This window comes from Candoia aspera, chromosome 12 (assembly GCF_035149785.1).
Source record: "Candoia aspera isolate rCanAsp1 chromosome 12, rCanAsp1.hap2, whole genome shotgun sequence".
NCBI classification, from domain to species: Eukaryota; Metazoa; Chordata; class Lepidosauria; order Squamata; family Boidae; genus Candoia; species Candoia aspera.
In genome coordinates this window covers 1,474,442-1,498,397 of record NC_086164.1, presented here as the reverse complement: position 1 = coordinate 1,498,397, position 23,956 = coordinate 1,474,442, and the positions used below count along the sequence as shown (strand labels likewise).

At 48.2% G+C, this 23,956-nt stretch overlaps 1 protein-coding gene across 1 annotated transcript in view; it reads right to left on the bottom strand.

Moving 5' to 3' along the window:
• Positions 1 to 23,956, bottom strand: part of DOCK11 (dedicator of cytokinesis 11) — a 76,747-nt gene that overhangs the window by 6,368 nt on the left and 46,423 nt on the right. The window contains exons 40-52 of the mRNA XM_063313746.1: positions 23,793 to 23,908; positions 22,705 to 22,842; positions 21,047 to 21,229; positions 19,235 to 19,348; positions 16,650 to 16,865; positions 16,506 to 16,563; positions 13,533 to 13,639; positions 12,784 to 12,906; positions 12,221 to 12,334; positions 4,366 to 4,512; positions 3,493 to 3,703; positions 1,984 to 2,174; positions 968 to 1,068 (exon numbers count right to left, since the gene is read on the bottom strand). Of these exons, the coding sequence (XP_063169816.1) occupies positions 968 to 1,068; positions 1,984 to 2,174; positions 3,493 to 3,703; positions 4,366 to 4,512; positions 12,221 to 12,334; positions 12,784 to 12,906; positions 13,533 to 13,639; positions 16,506 to 16,563; positions 16,650 to 16,865; positions 19,235 to 19,348; positions 21,047 to 21,229; positions 22,705 to 22,842; positions 23,793 to 23,908 (1,819 nt within the window). The remainder of the gene's footprint in view (positions 1 to 967; positions 1,069 to 1,983; positions 2,175 to 3,492; positions 3,704 to 4,365; positions 4,513 to 12,220; positions 12,335 to 12,783; positions 12,907 to 13,532; positions 13,640 to 16,505; positions 16,564 to 16,649; positions 16,866 to 19,234; positions 19,349 to 21,046; positions 21,230 to 22,704; positions 22,843 to 23,792; positions 23,909 to 23,956) is intronic.

The following is a 23,956-nucleotide window of genomic DNA, read 5'->3' as shown; positions in this document are numbered from 1 at the left end:
ATGCCCAGTCAGATGCCAAAGGCACTGGAGCAGCGTTTCTTAAACATCTTGCTTTGAGGGCTCCTTCCCACTTATTATGGAGGACCCCCTAAAAGAGCTTTTGTTGGTATGGGTTGTATTTATCAATCTGTTCTGTATTAAAAACTAAAATTGATGCCTTCGTAGAATATTTATTTATCAAATCATGTAAAAATAATAATATTAAACCCATTCAATATTAACATGAGGTATTTTTCATGAAAAAACCCTATGTTTTTAAACAAGTAAAAATAATAATGAGAAGAGTGACATTGCTTTAAATTTTTGCAAATATATTCAATATCTGGCAAATCATTTTGATTCCGAGGACCCCTGAGAAGGTCTTGGGGGACCCCCAGAGGTCCTCAGACCACACTTTAAGAAACACCACACTAGAGAAGAGTTAGGACTTGTCCTTAGGAGCTCCAATCAGCTACTCTGCTGATGTTAAATTAGTCTCCTTGTTTCACACGGTTCCCGAGCAATTGTAAAACTGCAGCCAGCTTGCATAAATAATCAACCACAGCCCATTGTCACAGGAGTACAAAGTAAGGCAGTCAATAAACCCCAAATCAACAAATGATGATCCGCAAGCCTGGGGAACAAGGAACGTTTTGCAACCTTTCAGCAGACGCTAACCAGAAGTGGGAAGGGGCCATCCTTATATGGGGGAAGGGGTTGTTTGGGGGGCAGGGCTTGGAAGCATGCCTTCACCAATCCAGCTTAGGACAGGGGAGTTCTACCTGGAGCTGCTGGTTCCTGAGAGAACCTGGACCAGAGCCACGAAGGACTTGATAGATAAGGTCCAGCACTTTGAACTGTACCCAGAAATTCAGAGGGGTCTGGCACAGCTGGTCTGCCTCTGGTCAGTGCCTGGATGGGAGACGGCTTGGGGTTCTATTGCCCAAGAAGAGCAGAGTGGTACAGAACGGAAGTCCAAGATACCAACCTGAACATGTCTTTGAGTTCGGTCACCTTCTTCGCAGGGTATTTGCTGGAGTGCTTGTCATCCAGGAAAGCCCGCGCGTACGCCAGAGGTCCGGCGTTGACCTAAGGCCACCCCCACATAACAGGGTTACAGTTAGAAAGAGACCAGCTGAGAAAGAGACTAATTAAGCAGCTCTCTGATGCTGGATCAGAGCACAAAGCCCATGTACGCCGGCATGTGGTGACCTGCCATGCTGGCAATGCCTCGGGGAAGCACACCAGGGGTCCTCAAAGCCCCCATGCCCCTCAGCCTCTGGATCCAACAGCCGTTAGGGGTGGGAAGCAAAGATTCCTCTTTGTACCCCCTTGAACTTGGGCAGGATCAGAGCCTAAAAGCAAGCAGCCGAGAACAGAACACTTGGCTTTTAAAGGCTAGATCTAGCCTGGTTTAGGCCCTACCTTGAAATGGTAGGAAATGGTGCCCCTGATTTTAAGCTTCACTGTCCATATACAGGAGGTTTGGGGTCTCCAGCTAAGCCCCTTGCATTAAATGCAGAAAAACACACAGGGCAAACACTGACACCCCAGCAGAACGGCCATGATTTATGGAATGTCAGGGTGAGGGATCCTATAGGCCTTCTGGAAGAGTCAAAATTATGGGCTGGGCTTCAGAAAGGAAGCCCTGGTTTCTGGCTTATCTGGCTGTGTGAACCGAACCCATGGTGGTTTATTCACTAAACTATGTTTAAACTGTTGGTAGTTTACAGTGGAAAGGCACTGACGGCAGAGCTAGAAGGATCCTTCTATCTAAACCAGTGTTTCTCAACCTTGGCAACTTGAAGATGGGTGGACTTCAACTCCCAGAAATCCCCAGCCAGCTATGCTATGCTGGCTGGGGTATTCTGGGAGTTGAAGTTCACCCATCTTCAAGTTGCCAAGGTTGAGAAACACTGATCTAAACTCTGCCAAATCAACCACTCTCCCTGTTTCTGGCCAGGGGAATATTTCCTTGCAGGGCAGATGTGCCCAGCTGCTTACTTGCACCGAAACAGCACCCTGAAGTTTCAACTGCAGCTGGATCATGTCCACCTCGGGTGAAGCACAGAGCTGCTGCAGTTCTGATGTCTTTTCTTTGATTTCATCAGTTGCCACGTCGATCGGCTTCAAGTTGACCTGCTGTTCGCAGTTAACAGGGATTCTTTTCTTAACGTACGGGAAAGCGTTGCAGGCTAGGAGGAAGAACCAGGCCACAGCGTTGGTGACCCTTGTGAGGAGGACCATCTAGAGAGCTAAGTGTTCCCTACCTATGAGATTTAGCTCAAAATAAATCTCTGCTTCTGAGAAATGAGGCCCCAAGGAGCCCCCTGAAGTTCTAATTGGTCTGTTGACATTAACGTAATCTGACCAGGCTTGGAGTAAAGACAGAAGTCTCAACAAACAGTAAGTAATGCAGACAGGAAAACTGGGAGTCCATGCCAACATTCTTGGAGGATTAATAGATGCACGTAGGTCAAGGTTTGGCAGCTTTTTGAATGATGCCTCCCCTTTGTTCATAAGCTACTGAGATTGCTAAATCTCATAGCATTTTGGGACCTCTTACTCTGCAGCATCCAAGAGGACGAAAGCCTTTGGAGATTGTGCCAGGGCCTGCTGGATGTTCACAGAAATGCTTGGGACTTGGACTCAGTCACAGTCCAAAAGCGCCTTAAAACTCAAGAGTGCCACAGCCTTCCCCTAGTCCTGCCCACCCCCCAGCCCCCAACATACTTGTTTAAGGTAGGAAATAGAACAGCAAAGAGCAACACACACACACACACCCTCACTGGAAGCCAGGATTTCCTTTTCACTGCTTTCAATGTTCATGTTACTGTTCATGTCTGTGAGTGGTTAGGGCGGCTCCTCTGACGTGTTGCCAGAATGCCCAGGGGCAAATCGACCCAGAGTTCTCACTCAAGGCAGAAATGGCCAGACTCAAATTGCCCTACATTGGACACATCATGCAAAGACGCAGCTCTCTGGAGAAGGCTCCACTTTTGGGAAAGGTGGAAGGAAAGAAGAAGAGGACGGCCAGCAGCAAGGTGGAGGGACTCAGTGACGGTGGCGATGGAGAACCTGAAGGACCAGGTGAGGGGCAGATCCTCCTGGAGAAAATCTATCTAGGTGGTTGCTAAGAGTCAACACTGGCTTGTTGGCGTGTAATCAATTAATCAATCGATTAATCAACTAATCAATCAATTTCTGGCTTTTGAGACATTGAGATGAAAGGACCACCTCCCCAGAAGAAGGGACTGTCTTCGTCTTGATCTGAGTTTCTGCAGCTTCTGAGCGTTTTAGCCTCGAGACAGTTTATTTACTGGCCTCCATTTCAACAAACGGTAGTGTTGTCTTTGCCATGACTTCTAGCAGCTGCAAATGCTCTTCTGCTCTTGTCTAGATGGGGTGTCTATTTTTCCTAAGTAAGCCTTTGAACCAACCTGTTCTGAAGACGGGCAATCAGCCTCTGAATTACTTAACATAAAAAAACCACGCACAGACACAGACACTCACTGGTGAGGATGGTCCTCCTCTTGCACTGCTCCTCCACGCTCCCGTGTTTCTTCCCAGACAAGGTGTATGGCGTCTCAAAGACAAACTGGCTGATGTTGTGGTTCCTTTCAAAATCTGTCTTCCTCTCCGAGAGCTCCTTCTCGTCAAAGAATGGCTTCAGGTAGGTCACCTGAATGTGAGCATACTTAGCATCTAAGTCCTTGGGGTTCACCTGGAATAAGAAAATGGATGGTGTTGACTGGAACTGAAAGGTGATCAACCCAGCTGGATGTCCAGGGATCTCCGGACAGGAGACCAACTTTGCAGGATCCCCAGCCTACCGTGGTCATCTGGGAACCTCCTGAGATGATGGCAACCGGAAAGAAGTGCCCCCCCAGGACCCCTACAGCCAGCTCAGGCGAGGAGCCTTCAGACCATGGAGGGGGGTGTTTGTGTGTGGGGCACACCAAAGTTCCCCCATTTGTCTCTGTGACTTAACGCAACCCTGGGGCAGCATGCCAAGCCCAGCCCAGGGCTGAGCTGTGTCCTGGGAGCAAAACAGACCTTTTATGGATCATGGCAAGTCAGCTCCTCCACTGGCAAAGCTGGTCTAAGCCAAACGGCTTGCCCAGCAAACTCTCGGGTGAGACTAGCCAGATTGGCCATTTTGCTTTGATCAGACCATGAATAAATCAGAACTCAGAAACAGAGTTGGGTGTGTCCCCTGAGGCCATCAAGTCCAACCCCTCGCTCAGGGTAGGAACCCCAATGAAAGCATCCCAGGCAAACGGCTGTCCAGCTTCTCTTTCAACCTCTCCAGTGAAAGGGAGTCAGCGCCACCCTTTGTCACGCGGTCCTACTCTGCCAAGAATCAGGGCCATGCTTTCCCATTACCTTATTTGAGTCCTGGATAATTTTGACATTTTCAGCTCCAAACTTCTCTCCGTAAAGTTTCAGCAGCCGGAAGGATATTTCTGAGAGGCCAGTTAATTTGGGCTCCTTGTAGATGTACTCTTTCCCGTCCTCTTCTTCAAAGAGAGCCTGTAATTATTCAAGCGGGTGATTTTTAGGAAGGACTTATGGGGGCCTTAGAGCTGCTCGCTCCCACAGAGGCACACCAGAAGCAATGAGCAAGAACCTTGGTTCAGGAGATCCACTTTTCTTTTGTTCAAGCTGACAGTCCTTGTGGCCCTAACGCCACACTCCTGTCATGTTCCCCATTTCAATGTTCTGTTAACATTGTAACGTTTCACATGTCAAGTTCTTTCCCGTGTTCAGTCGCCCTTTCAGGCTTTTTCCATTCCTCCGTCTTCCGATGTTTTGAAGCCGTGGAATGTGTGTTTGGGTTTGCGCTCCTGTTCAAGGTTACTTTCCCAGGCGCGTGTAACGGTTTCTAGCACCTGGGAGGGGGTGCGCACTGACGGGTGATTGGGGCGGGACTGGCTCACAGGCAAAGCTTTTAAGTTTGTATTTGGCGCGCTTTTGCTTATTCTCAGCTTTCTCTGTATTTGCATACTATTCCTTTAATAAATCAGTTATCCTTAAGCCCGAGCTTGTGAGACTGAGTATTTGGGTTTAGGCAACCATTACATAAAGCTGAGAATCATTCCAATCATCTTCCGCTAGCCCCATCCATTCGTTGGGTAAGAGGGAGAGCTAGCGATGACCGACCAACAACAGCTTCGCGTGAGTGAAGGGAGCGAGGAAGAGCAGGATGGGGCAAGAGCCCGGCCCGCTCTAACTTCGAGAGCGCAAAGAGCAGCACGTCGAGAACTGCGGGATGTCCAATTAGATGAATTACTAATATCCATGCAGGAGAGCCTCAGGAGTGAACACAAAACCGTAGTGGAAAGAGCAACGGGGAGGGGGTCCCCACAACTATCCTGGGAGCCTGAAATCCCCTTGTCGCTGAGGGTGGTGGTAACTAACCAACCCATGGAAGAACCGGTCACTCCGGCTCGCGTAAAGGCAATCGAGGACAAAATGAACCTGATAGTGACAATACTTAAGGATCTCCCCAGGGGTGCAGAACCAACTCAAGAAGATTGGGAGGAAGAGCCGCCACAGCTGGCTTACCCAAGACACAGCACCCTACCACCCAGGGGAAGGAGCAGGACTCGAGCATCCCGCCAGGGAGGAGGACGAGAGCCAAGACTTCCAAGAGATCGACCACCCCTGGGGGCTCGGCGTACGTTGACGTTTACGGAGCCGCCACAGCCAGCCGAGCCGGTAAGAAACTTCCCACCATTTGGGGTGAAGTTCGATGGGGATCCCACCACACTCTCCTTCTTTATCACTAATGCCAAGCACTACATGGAGGATTGGGGCCGGAGTTTTCGTTCAGAACATGGCAAAATTAATTTTATTTCCAATAAACTGAGAGGGAGGGCAGCTGATTGGTATGCGCAACTGTGCCAAGCCGAGGCAACTGAATTAGAGGACTTCGATGACTTTCTCTGGGCTCTTAAACAACACTTCGAGGACCCATTAGCCCAAGAGACCGCAAAGAATGCCCTAAGAAAACTCTATCAAGGATCCCTCTCCGTTGCAAATTACGCGCTTGAATTTAAAGCCGTATCAGGGAAGGTGGAAGATTGGTCCGAGCCAACTTTCATTGAAATGTTCAAGCAAGGGCTAGAACCAGAAATCCTCCGTTGGGCACTGGGAAGAGACGACCCTAAAACGCTACACGGATGGATTCAGTTGGCAGGCAGCGCTGAAAACGCCCTGCAAACCTATGCCCATACTAAAGAACTTAGACAATCCCGACTGGCCAGAGGAGCGTGGATGACTGGACCGGCCAGCTGCCCCAAACCAAAAACCTGGGAAGAGGAAAAGGAGCGACGATTTTCCAAAGGTCAGTGCCTGAGATGTGGAAAAGAAGGACATCGCGCCACTTTGTGCCCTAGACGTCGACCAGAGGAACGACAGGCGAAACCTCCAGTGAAGCCGTCTGCCCCGCCACGAAAAATGAAAGCTGCCATCGCAGAGCTCGACCCTCAAGAGCTACCATTCGGGGAAGAGGACGAGGAATTACAATTTGAACAGCTGGCGGGAAACGCATACCACCTGCCCTAAAGGGTGCCGTTGGGCAGGTGGAAGAAACCGGGCATGACCACGATTCGGTGAGTGGGAATTTTCCTACACTGACTGTAAAAGTTAAACTAGGATCAAAAACCCAAACTGTGGAAGTTTGGGCCATGCTCAACTCGGGCTGCTCCTGTTCCCTTATGCACCCTGATGTCGTAGCGGCTCTGGAACTGCCCACGTTTCCTTTGCCAAGACCTATGATCTTCACCCAATTGGATGGAACTATGGCGGGGGGGAAAGCAGTCACTCATTCCACAGGACTGGTTGCCTTACAAATGGGTTCCCATCGGGAGAAACTACCTTTTGTTGTAGCTCCAGTGGGGGGTCCTCTGGTTATTTTAGGCATGCCCTGGTTTGTACAACAAAATCCTTTCATCAACTGGCTACATAGAACTGTTACTTTTGCAGATGGGTTTTACAAAGTCCCCGAAAAGGACCTCCTGGAGGACATGGAGGGTGGAGGGGTGGCACACACCACTGTGCAAACACTTCAACCTCTAGAGGGGCTGCCCAGTCAATATCAAGATCTAGCTGAGGTATTTGGGGAAAAGGAAGCAGATCGCTTGCCACCCCACCGAAAAACAGATTGTGCCATTGAATTCTTACCTAATGTCAAGTTACCCCAACCAAAAATATACCCCATGTCTCCCAAAGAGCTCGCCACGCTTAGGGAATTCATTGACAAAAACCTAGCTAGGGGTTTCATTGAACCTGCTAACTCCCCGGTAGGAGCTCCTGTCCTATTCCGGCCAAAAAAGGATGGGTCATTGAGGCTTTGTACCGATTTTCGCGGGCTCAATGCGGTCTCAAAATTAAATAAATATCCTTTGCCCCTGATCAAGGATATGTTATCACATCTGGCCAGAGGAAAAATCTTCTCAAAACTTGATTTGAGAGAAGCCTATTTCCGTATACGCATAAGGGAGGGGGATGAGTGGAAAACGGCATTTAACTGTCCTCTCGGGGCTTTTCAATACAAAGTTTTACCCTTTGGGTTGTCGGGGGCGCCTGGAGTTTTTATGCAACTAATCAATGAGGTCTTGCATGACCACCTATTTAAGGGAGTACTGGTGTATTTGGATGATGTATTGATTTATACAGAAACCATGTCAGAACATATTCAATTGGTGCGTCAGGTACTGGCAAAATTGAAAAAAGCAGAGCTGTATGCTAAACTGTCTAAATGTGCTTTCCATCAATCGCAAATTGATTATCTAGGATACAGAATTTCCTCTAAGGGCATTGAAATGGACCCTGCTAAAGTTGAGGCTATTGTGGCGTGGGAGCCCCCACGTACCAGGAGACAATTACAAAGTTTCCTTGGGTTCGCCAATTTCTATCGGGCATTTGCCCAAAATTTTGCTGAAATCGCCCTCCCCCTCACTGAACTGTTAAAAACTAAAGCGCAGGGGGATACCTGCCGTTCGAAAAACCCAGGAGCGCTCCTTAAATGGACTCCAACCTGTCAACAGGCGTTCGAAGCGCTCAAACAAATCTTCACCACTGAGCCAATTTTACAGCATCCAGACCCCTCCAAACCTTTCGTCGTACAAGTAGATGCTTCTGATTTCTCAGTCAGAGCACTCTTGCTCCAATCTGACCACTCTAATACCTTAAAACCCTGTGCCTACCTCTCACGCAAATTCACCGACACGGAGAGGCGATGGCATGTTTGGGAAAAGGAGGCTTTTGCTGTAAAGACTGCTTTAGAAACTTGGCGACACTTGTTGGAAGGAACTTCCAACCCTTTCGAAGTCTGGACTGACCATAAGAACCTGGAGGCTCTAAGCACCAGTCGGAAACTCAGCCCCAAACAGCTGCGCTGGGCTGAGTTCTTTAGCCGCTTTGACTTCACCCTTAAATTCATCCCAGGCAAGAAAAACTTCTTAGCTGATGCACTCTCCCGTCGACCCCAAGATGCTGGCCCGGGGCCAACTGTCCAAGGTACCGTCTGGACCGAGAAGCAGTTGAGTTTGGCAGCAGTAACACGCAGCCAAACCCGTGCGCATCAAACGCACACTCCACCCGCCCCGCCTCCCAGCCGCTCGCCGCGCTTGCCAATTTCATCAGATTTGCAACAACAGTTGCTCCTCCACCTTAAAACGGACACTTGGTTACAAACAAATCAAAACCTTGTAACCTTCACCGATGGTTTTGCCTGGCGCAACGATCGTCTCTACGTGCCTGATGCTTTGCGAAACACAATCCTCCAGCGCTGCCACGATGACAAGCTGGCTGGTCATTTTGGATATGTAAAAACACTGCACCTTGTTCGACGGCAATTCTGGTGGCCTACATTGCTCAAAGACCTAAAAACCTATGTCACATCCTGCCCTGTTTGTGCAGCAACAAAGCACAAAACAGGCAAACCTCAAGGGCTTCTTCAACCTGTCGCCACCCCATCCGTTCCTTGGCAGGACATATCCATGGACTTTATCGTTGATCTGCCCTCCAGTCAACGTAAAACTGTCATCTGGGTGGTTAAAGACTTTTTCTCAAAACAAGCCCATTTCATTCCATGCGCTTCTATCCCTACTGCGCAACAGTTGGCACGCCTCTTTCTTGTTCACGTGTACCGCCTTCACGGTATCCCCGCCCGTTTGGTGAGTGACAGGGGCACACAATTTACCTCACAATTTTGGCGGGCATTTTTAAAACTTTTGGGCACCAAACAAGCCCTTTCCACCGCTTGGCATCCACAGACGGATGGTTCTACTGAGGCGGTTAACTCTACTCTGGAACAATATCTAAGAGCTTTTGTCAACTACCAACAAGACAACTGGGTCGACTTACTCCCTTTTGCAGAAGTCGCTTACAACAATGCTGTTCATCAAAGTACCGGACAGGTCCCCTTTAAAACTGTCTTTGGCAGAGACTTCGTTCCTATTCCTGAACTTCCTCATCCACAACCCCTACCAGCCTCTCTCTCTAACTGGGCTGACTCTCTCAAACACTCCTGGGTCAACATTCAACAAGCTCTCCTCCATTCCCAAACCACTTACAAACGACATGCTGATGCAAAACGCTCACCTGAACCTGCTTTTGCTGTAGGAGATAAAGTCTACTTATCAACCAAATTTCTCAAGTCACCACAACCTTCCAAGAAACTTGGCCCTAAGTTCGTTGGTCCCTTTCCTATTATCGCACAAATTAACCCTGTTACTTTTAAACTTGCTTTGCCTCACAACCTCAAACGTTTACATCCTGTTTTCCATTGCAGTTTACTCAAGCCCTACCTACAGTCGGACCACTGGCATCCCCAACCCGTTCCACCACCTCCTCTCATGATTGACAACCAACAACATTTCGAGGTCACAGACATCCTTGACTCTTGCCGCCAGCGCTCCACTTTACAGTACCTCGTTCGTTGGAAACATTTCTCTCATCCAGAATGGGTAGCTGCCCCTGACGTCCACGCGCCCATTCTGCTGGCACGCTTTCATTCTGCTTACCCTGACAAACCAGCTCCATAGCATTGTTTTGGGGGGGGGGGCGATATGTCATGTTCCCCATTTCAATGTTCTGTTAACATTGTAACGTTTCACATGTCAACTTCTTTCCCGTGTTCAATCGCCCTTTCAGGTTTTTTCCATTCCTCCGCCTTCCGATGTTTTGAAGCTTTGGAATGTGTGTTTGGGTTTGCGCTCCTGTTTAAGGTTACTTTCCCAGGCGCGTGTAACGGTTTCTAGCACCTGGGAGGGGGTGCGCACTGACGGGTGATTGGGGCGGGACTGGCTCACAGGCAAAGCTTTTAAGTTTGTATTTGGCGCGCTTTTGCTCATTCTCAGCTTTCTCTGTATTTGCATACTATTCCTTTAATAAATCAGTTATCCTTAAGCCCGAGCTTGTGAGACTGAGTATTTGGGTTTAGGCAACCATTACAACTCCAAACTGTGCGCCTCCAAAGCCTCTGAATTTGCAGAAGCAACCACTGAATAGGAGTTGTACTGGATGAGGAAGGGAGACAGGCAGCAATGGGAAACAGCACACGGAGAAGCAGAAATAAACCATGGTTCTCAGATTGCCTAGTATCATAAAACAGCAAAAGCCAGCTGCAATAGATGGATTGTCAGGTGCTGGCCTTTGATTTTCCTTCCACAGCTCAGACATCCAATTCTGCCCCAGAGGCACTTTTATGCCTTGGCATGAGGCCACACGCCACACTCTTCTGGGGCTGGTTTGGCTCTGTTGGGCTTTAAATGCACCCAGCACTGCAAAGCCTTTCAAAGGACCTTTGCACTTTGCTTTAACATTTACATATCTTCTGTTTTTACCAACTTCTCTTAAGACGGGTGAGTTTTGCTCCAATTTATTTTATGGGAGATTGTTATACTGTTGTGTTTACACAGTGGCTGGACTCCCTCAGAAGGAAGATCAGTATCAGAAAAGGAAAACTGTAATAGATGAATCATTAGTAATACTAATAAAATAAAAGTAGTAATCAGTAGTAAGTGCAGGCCATATTTTAATACCATCCGCCTTCTGACAAAACACAAAACAGCCTCAAGGGAGGAGGACCTTTCAAAATAAAACACTGGTCAATGATGCCTCTGAAGGAAGTCACAGATTTTTTCTATCATGGATGCTCAGTCCCCAAAGATGGGAAAACAGCTGGGGAAATAGAGAGACACATAGAAATTGCCAGGAAATAGAAGAATCAGAAGCATATTCTGACCTCAAGGGAAATGGATTTAACACTAAGAAGAATTGTATGCTACACCTGGTCCAACGTCATTTATAGCTGCGAAATGTGGACAATTTCCAAGGAGGCTGAGAACTGGCTGAAATGTGAAGTTTTTAGGTCAATCTGGTGACCTTTCTCAACCTTCTGACCCTGAAGGAACCCCTGAAATATTTTTCAGGCCTCGGGGAACCCCTGCACATTCAGGCTCAAAGACAGGTCAGAAGTTACAAAATTATTATATTCATCTCATGGGTAGGCCTGTCTATATGCACTAATAGTGTTCTTAAACTAAAAATAAAGAACGAAACTTACCTCTTTAATGTGAAGTTGCTCGAATTTGAAATATTTTTTTAAATAAATTGCGATCTCCCAGGGAACCCCGAGGAACCTCTCAGGGATCCCTGGTTGAGAAACCCTAATCTGGAGAATCCCTTGGTATCACAAAAGATCAAAACTTGACAACTTCTAAAAACTGTAAGAAACCTCTCCTAGGAATGGCCCAGAAGAAAAGCCACAGACCAGTTTTTTTCAAACTTGGCAACTCTAGGACGTGTGGTCTTCAACCCCCAGAATTCCCCAGCCAGTATGCTGGCTGGGGAATTCTGGGAGCCAAAGTCCACACGTCTTAAAGTTGCCAAGGTTGAGAGACACTGCCTTAGATCATCCAACAAGGAAAACGCAGCCATACGAGCCACCACGTCCTACAAGGCAGCTCCAGAGAATGGATGGTGCTGGAAGGCCCAGTGGGAGGAAGGAGAAGCTGGAGATGCCAGAACAGCCCCCGGAGGGGCCACAGAAAAAGCAGTACGTGTGCAAGGGTGGCATGGAGGTGGACGCAGTGCAGACTTGTGGTCGTCAACCAACTGAAATGAACTGAAGAAGCAACCAGGACACAGAAAAACAGCTGCTTCAGGGGAAGAGCTCCACAGCTGACCAGCTCCCTGCTTCCATTGCGCAAGTAATCCTTGGGCTCACCTGTCCGTAGAACGCGACTCGGAAGTAGGTGCCAAGGAGCCTCCTTTTGCTCTGCATCACTTCCAGGATTTTAGTGTAAGCGCCGTGGAGCGTTCGGTACACTTGAGTCAGTTTCTATAATGGGAAGAAGGAAGAGCCTTGAGGGACAGGAGGAAGCGCAGCAACCAAGACAGCAATCAGATAAAAGAAACTTGAGTCTGGGCAGAACTGTAATCCGAGGAAGCGTCTCAAACAGGACCCTCCCTAGTTCTCGCGAAGATGGGGGGGGCGCATTTAGACTTGCAAGTTTCTGTTATTATAACCTTATAATAAAAGTAGGACTTGCATGTTTTTGCAAATGCAAAGGGGGTGGGGCTTGCATCACCACCACCTTGCCAACTTTGACCCCCCCCCCTTTGCAGAAGCTGCTGCTGCCCCTGAGCACCTGTGCCACCCTTCTTTCCCCCTGCTTCGGTTGCTCTGAATCTGGATTAACCACTTTTCACCTCCTGGCTAATTTGGTTTTCGCGCTTTCTCTCGGCAAGATGCAGCAGAAAAGCTTGCGCCAGCTTTAGACTGGCTACCTCAAACTCGTGCCGCTTTTCGTAGATGGGGATGATCATCCTGGCGACTTCGGCGATGGTCTCGTACCGCTCAGCTTTCCACAAGCCGTCGACGCACTGTTCCAGCAGCTCCACCAGCACCTCCTGCACGTCGTGTGAGAAAACAGTTGAGCGTGGCAAGCCATACAAGAGAGAGGGAGGACGGACGGACGGACGGACGGACGGACGGAAGGAAGGAAGGAAGGAAGGAAGGAAGGAAGGAAGGAAAGCCCACCCCTACAGCGTCTGGCAAAAGTGGGTCTTGATCCTTTTATCTCCTCTTTGGACACCTGAAGTTGCTTGGTTCCCACCAACCCACAGGCAGCTGGGCTTGGCCACATTGACTGGAACACCCCAGGCTCGCCAAAGGAAAACTGGTAACATGGGTTGAGCCCTTTTGCCATATTTATTTAGTTACTAAAATATTTATACGGGGCTGTTCCAGCTGCTCAAAGTGGTTTATCTTAATAGGAAAATGCTCAAGCGAGTAAGGCATTTCCTTGAACAATGAGTTGGAGGGATGCAGGTGGCCTCAAGCAAAAGCCAATTCAAATAAACCAATGAACCAATCAATCAGTCAATAAACCGGAGGTATTTTCTGTCCCAAGGGAAATCAAGAAGTGGCTTTCCATTTTCTGAGCCTGCTTGTCCTGATGTGGTTTGGTAGAACTTCAGCTCCCTGAGGGTCACGCTTCCGACATCTACTCTGGCCCGTCAGCGGCTTCCCTTACCTCAGTGTAATGAACGTCCATTATCCCCGCATCTTCTTTCATTGCACCTTCTTCATCAACATTGGGTGTAATTTTTCTGAAAGATGAGCATCCCGTAGGAAATAACTCTACAGATGGGAGCCAAGAAAGAGAGAAGGCCTTGGAAATCAGTTGGGAGGTGAGCAGCCACCTTTCCTTGGACAGGTTTCACTTTTAATCCCTGCCAGGTATTGACTTGGAGCGCCTACCTGTGAGTCTGTCACAGAACTTTATTGCTTGGGATAGGACCTGCAGAAAGGATCTGACATTTCAAAACTGAGTTCTGGCCCTCAGAATACCAGAAAAGAAGAGGGAGGCATCAGCCTAAGGCAGTGTTTCTCAATCTTGGCAACTTGAAGATGGGCGGACTTCAACTCCCAGATTCCCCAGCCAGCATGGCTGGCTGGGGAATTCTGAGTGTTGAAGCCCGCCCATCCTAAAGCACACTGGCTGGGGAATTCTAGGAGTTGGTCCACCCATCTTAAAGTTGACGTGGTTGAGAAATACTGTTATTGTTCAGTGAATTATGGAGGTGTCTTCTATGGGAGTTGAAGTCCACCCATCTTCAAGTTACCAAGGTTGAGAAACACTGCCTTAGGCCGATGCCTGCCTCTTCTTTTCTGGTATTTCAAGTTGCCAGGGTTGAGAAACACTGACCTAAGCTTTGGATCCCAGGTTCTAACACCCTGTGCAGTGGTGCCTCAACTGAGGGGCATGCTAAGCTTTGGCTGAGCTTCCTTTGCTTGGTCTTTCAAGCTTCAGCAACTAGGTTCCCTTTTTGTGGGAAATGCAGCGTGCTTGCATTTTTAGGTTGGAAAAGCCCTCCAACCCAAGAGGGCAATCTGGGGCTTGGGGGAGTGTCTGCAAAAGCAGAACAGAAGATGTGGAAAAGAGGAGGGAGGAGGAGGCCAAAAGCTGAGCATGAAACTCATCTCCATCGGCTGAGCCTCGGTTGAGATGATCTCTGAATTGATAAGCAGCCCGTCTTGCATCATACTGGCATGCCAATTCAAGATCCCCACCTTGAGGAAATATCCTAATGCTCAAGAATTCCCAGGCAAGGAACTGGATGCACACTCCCTGGGAAGCCTAACTCAAACAGACAAGATGATGGTTTGATGCAACAGGGTTTCAGCTTATCTGAAACTTTATATAATTGAGGAAGGAAGGGAGGAAGGAAGGGAAATAAATAGATAAAAAGTTAAGGGTGCACGGAGTGTGCATTCCAGAGCAAATCTGGGTTTCTCTGTACAAAACGAAGGCCTGTCAAAATGGAGCGAGGCACAGACTTTCAAAGAAGCCAGCTGAAGCATTTTCCTCCACAGTCAGAAATTCACTGTCAGATTGAACTGTCCTTGGAGAGTCTACTTGAATCCAGTACAGCAACCAACCACAAACCACAGCAGGAGTTAGTTCCTTTTTTTTAGTTCAAATCCATGACAAGTTGGTCAGGTCAGCTGATACTGACAAGAATCCCACTTCTTGGTTTTAAAAATAAGTAAGTATTACATAACAAGAGAAAAAAAAAACCCAGCCTTGATACATACAGTTCTGGATAGGAAAATGGATGTTTTTCTATCTCTAGCAAAGATACAAAAGAAAGTCATCACACTCCCAAAACGGAAGTTTCAAACAAACACACAACTGGAACATCCATATAAATCTTCTACCGTGTTTACATTTCAGTGGTTTCTCACGTTGCCTCTGTCCATAACCCCCATCCTGAGACTCTCCGAATGTGTCAGGACTGTAACTTCCAGTATTCCTGGACAGCCAATGCCCACGTGGACTGGGAATTCTGGCTGTTGTAGTCCAACACTTCTGAAGAGACACTTTTTGGTTTTCTACTGGTATCACACTGCTATCTAGAGATCAATTAATTGATGTAATTGAATTATTTCCTGAACACTCTGCCAAAGTTCCTACTTCCAAGTAACCCAACAAGTTCATTTGGGTGGGGGGGAACACCCTGCAGAGAGATACACACCAACTTAACACTTGCCTTTGTGGATTTGTATCAAGAGAGTCAGTGTAAATGTGAATGTCAGCAGTTCTTCCCAGGCTGAGAGCACCAAAAGGCAGCTGAGCCAAGTGCTCCAGGGAGGAACTTCTCCATGCCTCCCTTTCCGGGCTCATCTGGGTAGAAATTTCTTCCCTGGGAGTGGAGGCCACTGGTGGTGCTGGAGTTTTCTGGTAGCCTTCACTTGGTTTTTGAAAATGATGTGAAGCTTTTGGAGGCTACAGTGTTCAAGTGTTTTCCACCCTCAAAAGCTGCCAACAATGTTCAGCAAAAAAGTTCAGAGGCCGTGCAAAGTCCTGGACCCTCAGGGTGCCCAACTCTGCAGCAGATAAAAGTTAAAGGAGGCAGTCCAGCTGTTGGGTTCCTAAGCCCCAGATGGCTTGAAAAAACCCAAGATGGCATTTTCAAATAAGCTTGGCAAATTTTCAGTAGCCAGTGGAATGGTTTCATATATCTTGGGACGCTGCCTGTTAGGGTTCTAAGTCAAAATGTTCTGGATCAGGGGCATCCACAGGAGCATCAACAAAGTCTCCCCTTCAACTAATTTCCTGTTCATGTCAATCTTCTCCAGAAACACTGTCCCCAGATCAAAGCAGCCTTTTATTTTGATGTTGAAATAGCTTCTTAAATAATAGCCCCAGTCCCACAAAATTTTAAGATAAGCTCTCACCAAAATCTTACCAGGTTTTCCATAAACACCTGTTGAGCTGCTTGTGCCTAAAGCATAAAAATAAACTGACCTTTGGTTAGCTACCCAGAACCATTAGAAAACCCTCAACTGTTAGAGGACCAGACCACCATGGCACCGTTTCCACTTTCAGGAGCAAAAATGAGGCATTTGCCACCAGAGAAGCTCATCACACAGCAGGAAGGAAGACTTTCGACATTACTCCTCTGCCCGCCCACTCCAGTCCTTCCCTACACCAAACACTCACTTTTTCGGTGAAGAAACTCTGCCACTAAAGCTGCAACATGAACATAGCACATAGCCGCCTGTGAAACAAGAGCAAAGCTTAGTGCCAGGCAATCGACTCTTCCTAGATGGGGTCAAAGGGCCTGGCATGGCCCAAGGCCATTACCTCTGAGAAATCTCCATTTTTGAGGTGGATCTTGGCCATGCTGTCCAGCCATGTCTTCCGCAGCTCCGGAGTGCTGGCGTAGGACTTGGCCAAGCTAAAGTGCAGGTCAACCAACATTTCGGGATCCTTCTCATGCTCTTTCATCTGCGCAGTGGCCATCAGCACTGTGCGGATCCTCTTGGTCAGATCTTTGACTTCAGAAGGGAAAGTGGTTGCCTGTCATAAAAGAAAACCCAAACCAGGGTAGAAACAGGAATGGCCATTAAAATCCCTTTGAAAGCCTTTGAATAAGACCCCTCAAGGCCCCTTACTCCCATCTCAAATCAACCTTCTCCCCACTGCTCCTCCAGCAGTCAAACCAAAGAGGTGGGACAACTGGGCTGAAGAGGAAAAGCTGGTCCAGAGACTCTTCCCAACGAGCCCCTGTTGGGGTGGGCGTTTCCCCTTCCCCCATGTTAAATCTTGGGGCCATTTAGGAGATCTACTCTCAGATGTGCCTCCCACCACAACTGGCTCTGAGCTGGAGGAGGGGCTACTCTAAGGTTCCCCCTCCCACTTTTCTGCTCTAAACTTTGTCCACGCCTCGAGGTGAACCATCTGGTCTACTGTCTAAAGCTTATTTCAAATTAGGAAGAAGCAAACGATTAAATCCTAAACATCAAAACACTGCTTTCTACAACTTTCAGATGCTACACTTTTATCCTACCTTGTTTAAAGATTTCTGGGGTTACAGCCTCAACAATACTATTGATACTATTTTAGAAATAAAAGAAAAATAATAATTCTGCAATGGTTCCTGCCTTCAGAAACCATAATACACTGCCCCTTTTGCACATAGCTACAGAGGGGAGGGGCGGCTTTGTAGCATCATCAATCAGGATGCCCTATGCAATTTTTAGCACCAGCTAAAACGCTCAGAAAGGGTTGTGCAGCTCACCCATCTTTCCTTCCTTAATGGGTCTTTTATGCCAAAACAGAGAAGGTTACAGGAAAATTTGTAAAAAGAGCCAAGGGAACACAATTCTGTGAATGAGGCAATCTGATAGTACATTAAAAAAATCTTATCCCAAACCATCCCATCTCAAAAGGCACAGAATTGTACCAGCCCTGCAGGGATACGTGCTAGAAGGGCAGAGAAGCAGCAGCTTCATCCTAGACAGGAAATGGAAGCCTAAAAAACCCAGAAACCGCAACAGCTGTTACTTCCTCATGCTGTATTAGAAGGAAAGGAACCACAGCCCAAGGAGGCAGTCAGCTTTGCACCAAGACAGCCGTGGGTATATCCCAAAGACCATCTTGGACAATTCCAGGAGATTCTGACCGAACCAGGAAACATAATACAGAAGAGAGGGAGGAAGACCACAAGGGCAGAACTGGTGGCAATCAACTTGCCCACATCCTGGCATCTCATCCTAAACTGGCCCACGTGCCTCCAAGATTTGACATTTTGGGGCTGGGGTCACAGACTGTGGTAAGCCCAAGTACAGTGTATGTGGCTTAGAGGGTGGTGTGAAGGCAGCACGAAGACCCACTCAACAAACCCTGGTGTAGTGGACTGTGTGAAGTAGGGTGTTCAGCTGAGGAATGATGTGGTGGGATCATCCTCCATAGGAAGCTAGCGCTGGACTAAATTCTTCTACCCATCTGCCCATTTCACAGAAGCACTGTGGAGTTGGAAGGCACCACAGGGATCATCTAGTCCCGCCCTCTCCATCCGGCAGGAAAATCAATCAAATCAGCCTTGAGAGGTGGCTGTAGGATGTGAAGTACGAGGACCTTTGGAGGATGTCTTTGGGGAGCAGAGAAGGCAGGGGCATAAACAGGAACGATTTACAGGGTGAACGTAAAGAACACATTTCTAATTCCAGAAGACTCTCATTCCTCCATGGCAAGGCTCCCAAGCCGGGCAAGGAGTCCCCCCCCACAATATGTCCTGGGATCACTGGCACCACAAAAGAGCTCATGAGCTGCAACCCCAGGGAAAGGCCGCGGTTGATCTCACAAAACCCTTTACACCCAGAACCAGCCCCCCTGCCCCCTCTGCCACCGCTTTCGAGCCAAAAAGAGGCGGGGAAATGTTTCAGCCAACATCCCACCCCCCGGTTTGAATTTGATTTTGTGTCCCTCAGTTTGCATCGCAGGGTTGCAATGCAGAGTGACGTTGGATGTTTTATGTTGAAGGCCTCTCTGGCTACCTGTAGGTTGAGCCGTGGCAACTGGATTTCTTTCTTCCGGTTGAAACGTTTCACTGCTTGTCCAAGCAGCTTCTTCGCTCTCTGGCTACCCTATCTTTTGTTGACTAGTGTTACCTCCCTCCCTGCCCCACCGACAGGTTTCAGTTCCAGGTCCTTCTTCCCGGTTTGGACAATGCCTCGTCCCTTAGCGGGAACAGCAGCACAGCTGGCTTCCAAGAGCTGTTGCCCCAGTAACCGCTTAGTTTAGTGCATGGCTCGCAAGACGCTCTTTGCGCAAACAAGGGGCTCTAAAGATGCCCATTAGTCCTTGCCCTGGGGCGGGGGGGGGCTTTAACCATCTGGTGTTTTTCATCGGGCGCTGAAGGGGCTCCTCCATTAAACCAAACCTACCTTCACCGGCCGGTCGCTGTTAGCAAAGTTATTGATAATGGACAGGGATTCCTGGAAGCGCGAGCTGCCGCTGAGTGCCAGATCAGCTATCAGCTGGCTCACCGCAATAATGATCTAGCAGAGACAGAGAGACTTTCGATGAGGGGCAGTTTTCAAAGTTATGGAAGCTCGCTAGCTGCTGCCTGAAAATTTCATTCATTCATTCACAAATTTATTCACCGCCCATCTCCACCTCATGGAGGACTCTGGGCGGTTTACAATAAAATCGAAAGAATCCCAACTTGAGCCACCCAATAGCAGCTGCTGCTATGAAACCTCCTGGGAACCCAAATATTGGCCTGCTGCAAGTGGCCTGCTAATTTATTTATTTATTGCTGACATTTATATGGCTGCCCCTTTCACACAAGGCGACTCTGCGCGGCGCGCAACAATGAGATAACAACAGTGAGTAAATGAAAACTATCATTGTAAAATCAAGCATCACCCCACAAACAGCCTCCAACAGGAAGCAGACAATTTGACTGGTTTCTGATTCCACAGGATCTTAACCTCAGGGAAGAATCATTCTTAATCTGGGAAGGAGCCTTACTTGCACGTGACCCTCTCTGCACGAGTCACTGCTCTGGGCTGAACTTCCATTTAGTAAGCCTCCCCCAAACACAGGCTTAGTGAACGTGAGCAGATAAACATGGCCTCAGACAAGAGCTGGGAATTCCCAGGCAGCCATGAAATTTCCTTAGTCCACTGAGCCGTGCATTTTCTTGCCACCAAATCACTAATCTGTCCTCAAGGGAGGCATGCAAAAAAAGCAACTTGCCCAGCCCTAAATTCTGGAGAAACAGCAGGGTGGAAAGAAAACCCAAACGAATGATCAGATCTAGGACCTCATTAAAGATGTTTTCAAAGAAGGAGCTGTGTCTCGGAGGATGCAATTTCGGTGAAGTCATAGACGCCACAGAAATAGGGAGGAGATTGTTCAATTTCCCTCCTTCCTCATTTCAAAATTTAGAATGCATTCTGGTGTGTTTCCCACTGAAAGTGGCAGGCGGGGAAGGCCAGGTCACTGCCCTTCAGCTTTTAAAGGGCGAGCTGTAGAGGATGCAAACTGGGGCCGGAGGCCCAACCTCAGGCCCGGAGTCTTGTCCTGCAGCCTCTGGGGTTAAGCTGGGAGTCAAAGTGAAATGCAGGCAATGCAGAGGGCCAGAGCAAATTGTCCTTAACAAAACCTCTGCTCTTCTTCAACCCTTCCCACATCACCCCAAGGTGCAGATTTCCTGGGAAGTTCAAGGTAACACTTCCAGCATCTCCTGAAGTAGCCTGCAATCTGTACAAGCTTCTCTGATCCGATATTTACTTAACCTTAATGGTAATAACAAAACATGTTTCCCACTTTCCTTCGCTCTACAAAGGGTTAGGGTTAGTGAGAAATACAGGTAGTCCTCGACTTAAGACCATTCATTTAGCAACTGTTCAAAGTTATGTATTTACAACGGTTGCAGCATCCCAGGGTCATATGATCACCATTTGCAACCTTCCCAGCCAGCTTCCAACAAGCAAAGTCAATGGGGAAAGCCAGACTTGCTTAACAACCGTGGCAAAAAAGGCCATGAAATCAAGCATGACTCACTTAACGACCGCCTTGCTTAGTGATGGAAGTTCCAATCCCAATTGTGGTCATAAGTTGAGGACTACCTGTATTTTTAAATGTCCCTTTCAAAGTGAGGAAGGACATAAAAACAACTGCCAAAAGACCCAGCTGAAGTCTCCTGGTTTTGTAAACCGGCCTTGTTTTCTTCCTTCGCTTCTACTGACCTGGAGGTGAGTCCTCAAGAAGGTTTTCCGCTTGGTGAACTCAAAGTTGTTCCTCATGAGGAGGTAAAGGAGGGCAGAGGCCTCGCTCCGGGTGGAGCTGAGCTTGCAAGTGCAGCACTTCAAGACCTCGTAGCAGAAGGCAGCACACAGGTTCACCCTTCCCTTGAAGAAGGCCGCAGGGAACTGCAGGAGCAAGAGGAGGAGAAGGTGCCAAATGGGGAAGACGAGGCCCTGGGCCACCTTGGACCCTTCACTGAGTCATTTTCAAAGCTGGCCAGCATCACCTTCTCACCATCAGAATTCATCGGCTTGCTCTGAGCAGTCTTCCAGCGGCCCTGGTTCTTGCATTGCTCTAAACTTTGGTTTACTTAACCATGTTTACAAAACAAACTGCCATTGGCTGGGGATGCACAATGAACAAACCAATGGCTTTGGGTGCATAGGAACCCAGGGTCTCAGCTGACCCATGAACACCAACCAGAATAAGCTATGACAAGTCTCATTGAGTTCAGTGGCTAGCTTTGGATCTCACACGTTATCTGAACTGTTCTTTAAAGCAGCCCTAAAGAGAGAGGGGGATTAAGACGCTTGAACTGCAGATGTGGAAACTGAGGTACAGAAGGTGTGCAAAGTGGGACCAGAGGAGAGAGGAACCTGGAGCTTCCAGAGGTACCCCTTAAGTGCTCAGAAACGCAGGCCACTGCATCCTGCAGAGCCTCTTCCCACCTTCCGAAGGCCAGGGCTGCTCCAGCATGAACAGAACAGAAAGGAAGAACCGGACGGGCCCCCTTAATTTCTCGCTAATACATTAATCGGATTCTCAAGTTCGGCAAGTATCGCTCCCTGCCCTGCTGGACTTGGGACGATGCAGCGGTCTCAAGGTCAAAGCCGTTTCTCTGCGGGCCAACAGCAGGCTCAGCGTCCTGCAGATCCTGAGAAGCTTCAGGCTTAATTAAACATTGGCCTCCCAGCTGTAAACACGCAGAAGGCCAGACGTGATGGAGGCGGCGGCAGCAAAGCGTCATAGAGGTGTTTTCACATGGCCTGGACTGGCAAACTGTGTGCATCCGGAGGAGGGATCTGCAGTTGGAAAGCCAGCTAGAGCAAGCAGGACTGGGAGACAGATCCACTGAGCAAACCGGTTGATGGAAAGGACTAGAGTTTGGGGAGAAGAGACCAGCGAGGACAATCCAGCCAGGACGCTGGAGTCCCAGAAAAGAGCTATTTTTCTCTCTTCTCCCTGGGACAGAAGGAAGCCCAGAGCGCAGAAAGAGTCCGCAGGAGGGGAGGAGAGAGGGAGCAAAGCGGCTCCCTTTGAAACAGCCTGCTTAATATATGGCATGCCTACAGCCTGTTACACCAAGGCACGTATTTTTAATCTCACTGTAAATAGAGAAGAACAGCGCAGGTTTGTGTCTGTATTTGGAGACTTCCTGTCCCCTTTTTCCTACCCTTTGACATGCTTGGATAAAATCCAGGCCATTTTTTAAAAAAATAAACATGACCAGAAAGAGGAAACAGGTGTTCTTTTGGTTCACTGTGCAGAATTGGGGAAGTTATCTATTTTGACCTGAGCACCGAGAGAAGCCAGCGTCCAAAAAGATGAATGGGGCAGCCACGAGTGACTCTCGGTTATTCCGAATCTCTTCGTCACTCACCTTGTTGATGAAGGCCCTCAAAGAGGCAAAGACGTGCTTCAGGGCTGCTTCTGACTGCCCGTTTTTCAGGAAGGCGAGATGGATGTCGAACACCTTTTTCATCAGCGGGTTATGCCCATCACTGTTTGAAAGCTGATTCTAGGGAGAAATGGATTCAGGAGACTTTGGCTGGGGAACTCCAAAAAGGGGCTCAAGTTAACAGAGAATTTGCAATTTTTTTTATGTTGGGCAAATAGTAAAGCTGGAATGGGCACATCGAAGTAGCCCCAAACAATTGCATAAGAGTAATGTTTGGATAGGTAGTCCTCATTTAGCGATCACAATTGGGACCAGCATCCCAGTTGTTAAGCGAAGCGGTTGCTAAGTGAAACCACAACTACTTACGACCTGACTTCGGTTTTCCTTTGTTTGCAAAGGTCATAAATGCAAGGATTGGTCGCAAAGTTACTTTTTCGTCACCAATGTAACTACAAATGGTTGCTAAATGAGGCAGTCACTAAATGAGGACTACCTATATATGTGTCTAGATTCTCCACCACTTATGGCACTCTCATGACTGAATCATTCAGGTACAAAATCCTTCCAGAGACTCCAGCTTTCTATGTGTGGGGAATTTCTGCTCTGAGCTGTGGCAGAGAATGAGGAGAGCACTGCTTAGCGTTGCCTCCCATGCAATGCAGGGAATCCTTCCCACTGCTCACAGAAAGCGAGCATGTCCGGACATTTTCTCACCTACCGTTCTCCCCCAACGAACAAATTGGAAGGAAGAAATCTGAAATGCGAGAGAGAATTCAAAACCAAGATGGGCCCGCTGTTGAGAACGCTGGCTATTTCTGGCACAGAAAACGGAGCAAGCCACATAGTTTAGAAACCCCACAACTTATCAATACATTAAAAACTAATCCAGTATGAAAAACTTGAAAGACCCCAAGAGCAGAAGGGCATATTCCGAGTGAGGTCTGTTAAAAGAAAACCCAAAGCTGACGGAGCTGCAGCTGAAGAAAAGACTGGGCCGACTGCAAGTGCAGGAGGACCCAAGCGCAGCCGTTGCAAGGAGGACCCTCAGTGGAAGAGATGCCGAGACGGACCTTGAAACACTGCGTGAAGAAGGTGATGGTGTCCAGCACGGTCAGGGTTACTTCCGTCGCCAAGTTGCCTTCCAGCAGGGCCTGGTGGACAATGTCTGCCTCTGACGTGCCGGCACCTGAGATGGAAAGGCAAACACTGACCTCCCTGCACCCTCCCTGAAGAC